We start from the raw sequence: 8,926 nt of genomic DNA on the forward strand, positions 1-8,926 counted from the left end.
CCAAGCCCTGTGCACAGAGCTCCTGTCAGGCCTCTGCTCCCCAGCACGCTCCCGGCAGCACGGCCCCGGCCCGGCCGGCTCGGCTGCACACCCTGCACCCCTGGGCAGGGCTGGCCCCGGGCAGGACAGGACCCAAGGCCGCTGCCCGTGCAGCGGTGGGGACGGGGGCCAGGCTGCCAGCAGAGGGTCCCCGGGGGCTGTGGCTCACCGGTGAACCTGACGGCCTCCAGTCGCACGGTGGCCTGAGCGTCCTTCACATACAGCAGGCTCTGACACAGCTGTTCTTCCAGCCTGCTCTTGTCCTGCTGGAGCTGGTGAGAACACAAGGGCATGGGTCTGGTACAGACATTGCCCAGCCACCCGGACCAGTCCCTCCTACCAGTGGCCTCTTCCCTCCCAGACAGGAGCCCTGTGGGGCTGAGGTTCAGAGAGAGCAGAGGGCAGAGGGGGCCTGGCAGTGCTGAGAGCCCTCTGTCCCACGGCCAGGGCCAACATGTGCCAGGGTCTTATTTAGCACCTGGGGGCAGGGAGGGGAGAGGGGCCTGGAGAAGAGCCCTTGGGGGGTCTGTGCTTGAAGGCAGGGAAGGAGGATGTGGCTCCAGGCTGTGGGCTCCGGGCTGGAACAGGGCAGGTGAGGCTCAGCTGCACAGCCCTCCCCACGGGGCACCTGGGGCAGCCCTCGTCCAATTCTTACCAAACACTCTCCGATGCGGTGTATCTGATGTGTCTGGACCAGGGTGCTGAGGTTCCTCCATCCCAGGAACCCTGCACAGTCCAGCAGGGCGTCCCTAGAGGCCTGCAGAGAAGCAGAGGTTGGGAGATGGCACCGCACCCCGGGGGAAGACACCTGGCACCTTCCCTCCTCTTGGCCCAGCATGAGCTGTTCCCAGCCCCTTGTGGGAAGAGGCATCAGGGAATGGAGTCTGAAGTGGGTTCAGTGCCCAGGGCAGGGACACAGGGCAGCTGCCACCTCAGGTGTAGCCTGCTGCTGGCCAGCAGAACAGAGATCCTCAAGAGCTGCTGAGCTTCCACCGGGGCTGGGGGCAGCCTGAGGGGCAGAGGAGCTGAGGGCCCACGGCTGCAGGCAGTGAGGGCTGGAGTCCCAGAGACCCCGGGGCAGGACGGAGCCAGCAGCAGCTCCCACGGGCGTCCCCCAGCAGGACACCTGAACAAGCTGGCTCTGCAGCCCTTGTAAGTGCTGCAGCCCCCTGCACAGCCCGAGTTAGCTGGCCCAAGGCAGGGGGAACTGGGTGAGCAGGACTTTGTCCTGAGGCCATCCTGCCCTCAGGGGCTGGGGTTGTCTCCGGCCCAAACACCTGGGGGTCTCTTGGGCACAGCCCTGGGGGACAGAGCTGGGGGCTCAAAGACCTGGGGGCAGTGATGGGGACTCACAGCCCTGGCCTCCCACACGTGCAGGAACAGTTGGGAAGCCTGTAGGGACTTGTGTGGGGTGGCCTTGGGCTGCTGCTGCAGCACAGCCTTCCCAACAACTCTGGTCACTGCACCTTGGCCACGCTCTTGCTCTGGTCATTCATACGGAGGAACAGTGGGACCAGGACCCTCTTCACTGTCTTCCTCAGCATCTTCTTGTTTCTCCCCACCACAGTGTCCATCACGTCTCTGAAGAGGCTGATGGAGAACTCCCGCACCAGGCTGGACTCCTGGTAGGGTGGAGGATGGGGAACTTCAGCAACAGGCACTCCCAGCCCACGGTGAGCAAAGGGCGTCAGCGTGGCTGATGTGAGGGGTCGGATCCTGAGCACAGGAGCCGTGGGGCAGATCTACAGCTGAGGCTGGATGGCCCCAGAGCCCTGAAAGGCCATGCAAGAGGAGCATGAGGGGAGCCCTGCCCGAGGGCTGCCCACGGGGCTGGGCTGAGGGGCAGCTGTCTTTGCCGAGTGCCCATCTGTAGGGCTCGGGCTGGGGCTCCCAGGGCAGCCTTACATCATCAAAGAGGGGCAGGAGCTTCTCCGCCAGCTGCAGAGCGATGGGGCTCGCCTCCTCCCGGTCCAGGTGACCCATCGTGTTCCTGAAGAGTAGCAGGGCCTTCCTCTTGACATCACTGTTGGTGTCCTGCATGGTCTCCATGATGTCTGGCAGCAGGACCAGTATTTTTCTTGCCTGTAAGAAACACAGTTTCCTTATTGTGAAGCGCTGAAAGATCACCCTGGCAAAAATGCTCTGGCCACTGAGGACCAGCCTCCCGTTCATCTTCCCAGCAGGTGGCACAGGAGTCGCTGCAGCAGCCTCCTGACAGGCAGCGGCCACTGATGGGGATGTGGGGAGAGCATGGAGCAGGGAAGGGGGGGCAGGAGAGCAGTGTCCCCTGCTCAGCCACCCCCTTTTCTGACAAGCCTGAAGGGGCGGAAGGATGGGAAACCCTCTGTGCCTGGAGGGCTCCCCAGGCGCCCACCAGCCCCCTCCATAGCAGAGAGGGGGACTGGAGCCATCACTCCACATTCAGACTCCCACCAAGGCCAAGCCAACGCATTACCCACTGCTGCAGCCCCCAGCTGCCAACATGGCTCCAGCTGACTGTGCCTCACTCACCATCATATGTGCCTTTGAAAGCGTGATGAGGCTCTCGAGCACCACCGAGAGCATCATCCAACTCGGATTCCTCAGGAAACTCTCGGGTTTGTAGAGGACAGCAAACTTCTCTGATCCAAAGTCAGTGCGCAGCAGCAGCTAAAGTGAAGGCAGCAGTGAGAGAACAGCAGAGCCGGTGGGGCTCCCTCCAGTGTGTTGGCACGAAGGAGGCATGACAAGGCCGGTGGCAAGTGTCTCCTCTCCCCAGAGCTGAAGGCCCTCAGCCCGTGCAGAGACCGTTCCTCTGCCCCAGGGCCAGCAACTGGGCTGTCTCTGGCTTCTGCCCCTTTCTCTGTCCCTGCCCCAGCTTTCCAGGGGGCAGAGCCAGGCAGGGCAATGCAGGCGGGGGTGAGCACAGTGCTGCCTGGGCAGGGGCAGACGTGGTGTGTTTTCACCAGGGCCGAAACCGCACGGGGCAGCCCCAGGCGTCTGGCACAGGGTCTGGTGGTACTGGTCAGGTCCATGCTGACCCTGAGAGGCCGTGTCTGTATGTCCTGGGGGAGCTGGCCATTCGGAGCTGACAGACAGGGAGGGGGCTGTGCCTGGTTCCCCGCAGGGGCAGGCACAGCCCTGAAGATGAGCGTGGACACTCACAGCCAAGAGACTGATGCAGGCGTCCTCCATGGCACAGCTGAACACCTTGTGCAGTTGCAGGTCCTGGAGCACGCTGCGCAGCTCGGTCAGGACGCTCCACAAAGTCCCAGGCATGGAGATCATCACCTCCCACATGGCCAGGGCAGCGCTGCAGAGCCAGAGCGCCCGTCAGCGGGGCTGCCTCGGCCAGGGCAGCATGTCCAAGCCAGGTCCTCCAGAGCCGGGCGGTGCTGCAGCCCTGGCCCTGCCCACCATTTTTGCTTGGGGTGCCCGGGGGCCCTGCCCGGGCAGGTTGGACGGGCCTGAGGTGGTGTTGCCCTTTGGGCAGGGAGGAGCGTGGTGGCGCTGGGCTCCAGATTGGCCAGTTTGGGCTGCTGCGGGCCTGGCTGACCCAGTGGGGCTGGGACACGTGGTGGGATGGAAGCCCTTCTCCTTGGGGATGTGGGTCTGGCAGCCAGAGAATCCCTGTGCCCTCCTCCCCACAGGGAACAAGCCCCCAGGGCTGTCAGGGCCAATACCTGTCACATGTTGGAGAGATCTCCAACAGGCTCCTCACCACTTCCCTGGAGCACCGCTCCGTCAGCAGGAGGAGGAGTGAGTGCAGGCTGTGCCGGGCTGGCTCCGTGGAGACGCCCTCGATGTTTTTGTAGATGTATCTCATGAGCTTTGGCACCTGGATGTGAGACGGGTGAGGATGCTGCAGCCCCTGGTGCTGCTGCAGCCATTCCCCAAGCTGCCACTGAAACTGCTGCCCTCCCCGTCCTTCTCCGCTCTCTTGAAATGGCTTCAGGTGCCTGAGAGAGCTGCTTTAGGGAAGGAGGGAAGGACAAGGCCTGACAGGGCTCACAGGCAGGACAATCCAGCCACAGGGCACTTACATCTGTCATCCAGGAGGCCGGGTCTCCCATGGCCGTGTCCAGGACCCTGCTGCCCATCTGCCTGTCACAGATATCCTCTGCTGTCAAGGCCTCAATGGCCACCATGAGAATGTCCGTCATCTGGGCAGGCTGGCGGTTTTCTCCAAACTCCTACAGGAGGAAGGAAGATGGGGAAGACATGTCGTGCTGACCACCCTGCTGGTGCTGCTTGGCTGAGCACCATGAGCAGCTCTGGCCAGAGATGCCCGGCAGCGCTGTCAGCAGTGCCTGCAGGGAAGCTGGAAACAGGGTCTGCCGTCACTGCAGGGGGGAGGATTAGAGCAGAGGCTCCCCAGGTGGAGGGAGGAGGGTTGGGAGCATGGGCATTATGTGTTTGCCCTGCTGGGAACCAGGGCTCCCTGGTGTCCAGGACGGCTGGACCACCCTCGGACAGTCCCTACGTGGGGAGAGCAGGAACCCTCTCACCAGGGACAGTGAGGCCATGCCAACTCTGCTGATTCTGGGTCGCTTTGCTCACAGGTGTCTCCTGACACAAGGTGGGAGCTCGTTACCTTGGCCATGTTGATACCGTGGTGGAGTGAAGCAATTGTCCAGATGCTCACAGAATCCCATGCAGGTTGGAGCTCTGGATGCTTTGGGTTCTCCTCTGGCAGTGTCTCGCCTACGTGGAGGGGAAACACAGAGGAGTCAGTTGGACACAGCATCTTTGCCAACAAGCTTCCGCAACCATGAAAAGAGCTTGAAGCTCAGCACGGCTGAGGAGGGCGGCTGTGCTGGGGCCGGCTTCCAGCTGCTCCTGGGCAGCCCTGGTGGTCAAGCACCGCCATGTCCCCCACCTGCAGGACTGCACTGCCGCTGTGCCAAGGAAACGTGATCCTGGCATCGAGCTGGTCGCTCTCACTGGCCCATTTGTTTACTGGCCCGGACCCTTGCCCAGCCCTGAGGCAGCCCTGCACTCACCGGTCTGCATCAGCTGGACCGTGGGGACCTTGCAGGCGTCCAGCAGAGAACTGCTCTCCTGGGAAGCCTCCACCTCTTCCCAGGCCGCCCTTGGGGTGCTGGGGGGCGGTCTCTTTGCCATCCTGTGAAATGCCGGGAAGCGGGGGGAAAGGACGGGAACTTAAGGGAAAGTCCTCTGTACTATTGGGGAAGGGGGAACTTCAGGCAAAGGCCTCTGTGCTCTGAAGTGCCGGGACTGGCAATGAAAGTCGTGGGCTGTGCTCGGGGTCTCCTCGCCAGCTCCGCTCTCCTGTCCTGTCCCGTCGCTGTCTTGACAGACAGTGCAGGGCTGCGGTCACGCCACCTGTATATGGCACCGTGTGGTGTCACACAGCGGGTCACAAAGGGCCTCACTGTGACGCATCACCCAGGCTGGGAGGGGCAGGGTGTCCACTGCGGGGTGGACCTGTAGGTGTAACAGCACCTGTATTGGCATCTGTGCTGCTCTCTGTAACCTTCTCTTCAGCTGTATTTGTGTCAATAGCTTCATGTGCCATGGTTCCTCCACCTGTGATGGCACCTCAGCTGGTGGTGCCATCACTCGCTGTACCTGCTGCTGGATGCGTCAAGGGCAGTTCTGTTTAACCTCTTTATCAATGATCTGGATGAAGGGATTGAGTGCACCCTTAGTAAATTTGCAGATGACAACAAATTGGGTGGGAGTGTTTCATCTACTGACAGGGAACGCTCACTTCCCTGGTCCTGCTGGCCACACTATTCCTGATACAAGCCAGGATGCTGGTGGCCTTTTTGGCCACCTGGGCACACACTGGCTCATGTTCAGACGCTGTCACCAACACCCTTAGGGCCTTTTCCTCCAGGCACTTTCCAGCTGCTCTTCCCCGGCCTGCAGCGTTCATGCAGCACATCCATGTTCACTGCCCATCAGAGCCACCTTTACTTTGCTTTTCCTGATATGTCATCTCTGCTTCCAGTTTTCTTCTCTACCCAGACCCTGCACCTGGTTTCTCAGTAGTGTTCCTCGGTGGGACCCATTAGCACTACAAGGAAGTTTGGAGTTTGAATCTGACATTGACTTCTTGAGATGTTTCTTCAACTTCCTCTCAGGGCCTGAGGTTCATGGACTCAGCAGCAAACCCACCAGAGGGGTCATTAAAGTGCCTTGTGCTGCTCCTGTGCTGCTGAGCTGGGCTGGGCTCCTGGCACAGAGGGAGCTCATGGCAGCGGCAGCGCTGCAGAGAGACAGCTCTGCCCAGGAGCAGCTCCTCTGCACACGCAGCAGGGATGAGGGCTCTGCCTGGAGCTGCTGAGGAGGGAGGAGTGAGGAAGTGGCTCAGGACTGGGAGCGTGACCGAGAGTTCACTGGAGGAGACATCTCTGCAGCCCTTGACATGGTAAGTCTCTGGGTGCAGGGTAATTCAGCTGTAGCTCCTGGAGTCACACAGAGCTGTCCCTGGGCAGTGCCGGCTGCTGGGAGGGGTCTGCAGGGCAGAGCTGAGCACACAGCGAGTGGGATGGGATCTGTGGCACTGACAGCAGGACACCTGGGGACACAGACACAGCTGCAGGCAGGGACAGCTCCAGGCAGCAGAGCAGGGGGTGTTCAGGAGCTCTTTCGGTCCTTGTCTGCAGATGATGCTGGGTGTTGTGTGCTGGGCAATGATCTGACTGTCCCTTTAGGACATGTCGCTTGCAGGAGCCTGACCCTGCTCTGCCTGTCCTGCTGGGCTCACGAGCTGCCCCCAGAAAGGCTCAGGTCTGCTGTAGGATCCCAGCAGTGCTGAGCCTTTCCTTGGGGTCCGCACTGTCCTCTCAGAGTCCTTTGCTTCACTCGGTGAGAGGTCGGGTCCTGCTCTCTCCATCACATCTCCGACAGTGGGCTGGAACAGAGAACAGTTTGCAGATCTGCCCTTTCAAACAATGCTCCCCCGCTCCCATATGAGTCCAAATATTTGGGGTTTTTTAAGGAGTGATTTGTGTGTGAAGTCATCTTCAAAGTAGCACAAGCAAAGGCACAGGAGCGATGACAAGAAGACTGATGGACTCTTCTGCTGTCCTGACTCTGCACTGAGCCACAGAAAGATGAGCCCTTTCACCTGTCCTCTCTCAAGACTCTTCACATTTTACCTCATAAAGATGAAGATTTTGACCCCTACAAAAACCCAGTCACGGGATGTGATGGTGAAAAACTAAAAACACAGACAAAATCATTACAAAGACATGTTAAAACACGGCTCTGCTTCCCGTGCTTTTCAGTGTCAAGAGTGCAGATACTGACGATTTCCATTAACAATGCATAAAATCGGACACCGCTTGTGAACGTTGGAGCTGCCACAACCCAGCTCCCGTGTCCCCAGTGCAGCAGAGCAGAGCTGGCTGCTTGGCAGCACACGGGCAGAGGTTCTGCTGCTCACAGCACACTCAGCCAGCACAGACCAGAGAAAGGAAACGCATTTCAGTTGGGGTGATGTTAATGAAAAAGAGAGTAGTTTTGCTCCGTGGAGTCTGTCCTAATATTAAGTTGTTGTTTCCTTTTTTGAACAGAGAAACAGCCAATGTCCAACAGCAGCTCCATCACCCAGTTCCTCCTCTTGCCATTCACAGACACACGGGAGCTGCAGCTCTTGCACTTCTGGCTCTTCCTGGGCATCTACCTGGCTGCCCTCCTGGGCAACGGCCTCATCATCACCACCATAGCCTGTGACCAGCACCTCCACACCCCCATGTACTTCTTCCTCCTCAACCTCTCCCTCCTTGACTTGGGCTCCATCTCCACCATTGTCCCCAAATCCATGGCCAATTCCCTTTGGGACACCAGGACTATCTCCTATCGAGGATGTGCTACACAGCTCTTTTTTTTTCTCTCCTTGATCTCTGTTGAGTATTCCCTTCTCACCATCATGGCCTATGACCGCTACGTTGCCATCTGCAAACCCCTGCACTACGGGACCCTCCTGGGCAGCAGAGCTTGTGTGCACATGGCAGCAGCTGCCTGGGCCAGTGGCTTTCTCAACACTTTTCTACACACGGTCAACACATTTTCACTGCCACTCTGCAAGGGCAATGCTGTGGACCAGTTCTTCTGCGAAATTCCTCATATCCTCAAGCTCTCCTGCTCACACTCCTACCTCAGGGAAGTGTGGCTTCTTGTTGTTAGCTCCTGTTTAGTCTTTGGGTGTTTTGTGTTCATTGTGGTGTCCTATGTGCAGATCTTCAGGGCCGTGCTGAGGATCCCCTCTGAGCAGGGACGGCACAAAGCCTTTTCCACGTGCCTCCCTCACCTGGCCGTGGTCTCCCTGTTTGTCAGCACTGGTATTTTTGCTCACCTGAAGCCCCCTTCCATCTTCTCCCCAAACCTAGATCGGGTGGTGTCCGTTCTGTACTCGGTGGTGCCTCCAGCAGTGAACCCCCTCATTTACAGTATGAGGAACAAAGAGATCAAGGATTCCCTGAGGAAATTATTTGACCAAGGAATACTGCAGTATCAATAAGCAGTCTATCATCCTCAGGAGAAAGCTTGGAGGCTTTTTTTAACATATATGTCTTGGTTTTCTTTTTGTTTAATATACTTCAAATCATATTCCCACTGAAAGAATATTATTTATTGCCCTCTACCAGTGTTTTGTGGTGTAAAGTCCTCATATACAAATGGAGCATTGCTCCCAGTGCAGGTAAACACAGTAAAGAAACCAGCAGGAAATTATTTGTCTGTGTCTCATCTTGTACATGTCCTCTGGAACTGGGGGTTCAGTCCTGGCACGCAGGAGGGGTCAAGGAGCCAAGAGCCCAGCTGCCATGAGGAGGATCAGGCACTTGTGGACCTCAGGGCTGCTCCTCACCGCCTCACTGGACAGATCCTTTCTGCCACTTTTGCATTGGGCTCCCTGGAGCCATGGTCATGGACA

At 58.7% G+C, this 8,926-nt stretch overlaps 1 protein-coding gene across 1 annotated transcript; it reads left to right on the forward strand.

The window, feature by feature from the left end:
* Positions 1 to 7,052: 7,052 nt before the first annotated feature.
* On the forward strand, positions 7,053 to 8,718 carry LOC135577596 (olfactory receptor 14I1-like). Its single transcript, XM_065047732.1, has one exon. It carries the CDS (start codon positions 7,577 to 7,579, stop codon positions 8,510 to 8,512), a length of 936 nt encoding a protein of 311 aa, XP_064903804.1. The 5' UTR covers positions 7,053 to 7,576; the 3' UTR covers positions 8,513 to 8,718.
* Positions 8,719 to 8,926: the final 208 nt, after the last annotated feature.

The sequence above is a fragment of the Columba livia genome, unplaced genomic scaffold (assembly GCF_036013475.1).
Source record: "Columba livia isolate bColLiv1 breed racing homer unplaced genomic scaffold, bColLiv1.pat.W.v2 Scaffold_102, whole genome shotgun sequence".
Lineage (NCBI taxonomy): Eukaryota > Metazoa > Chordata > Aves > Columbiformes > Columbidae > Columba > Columba livia.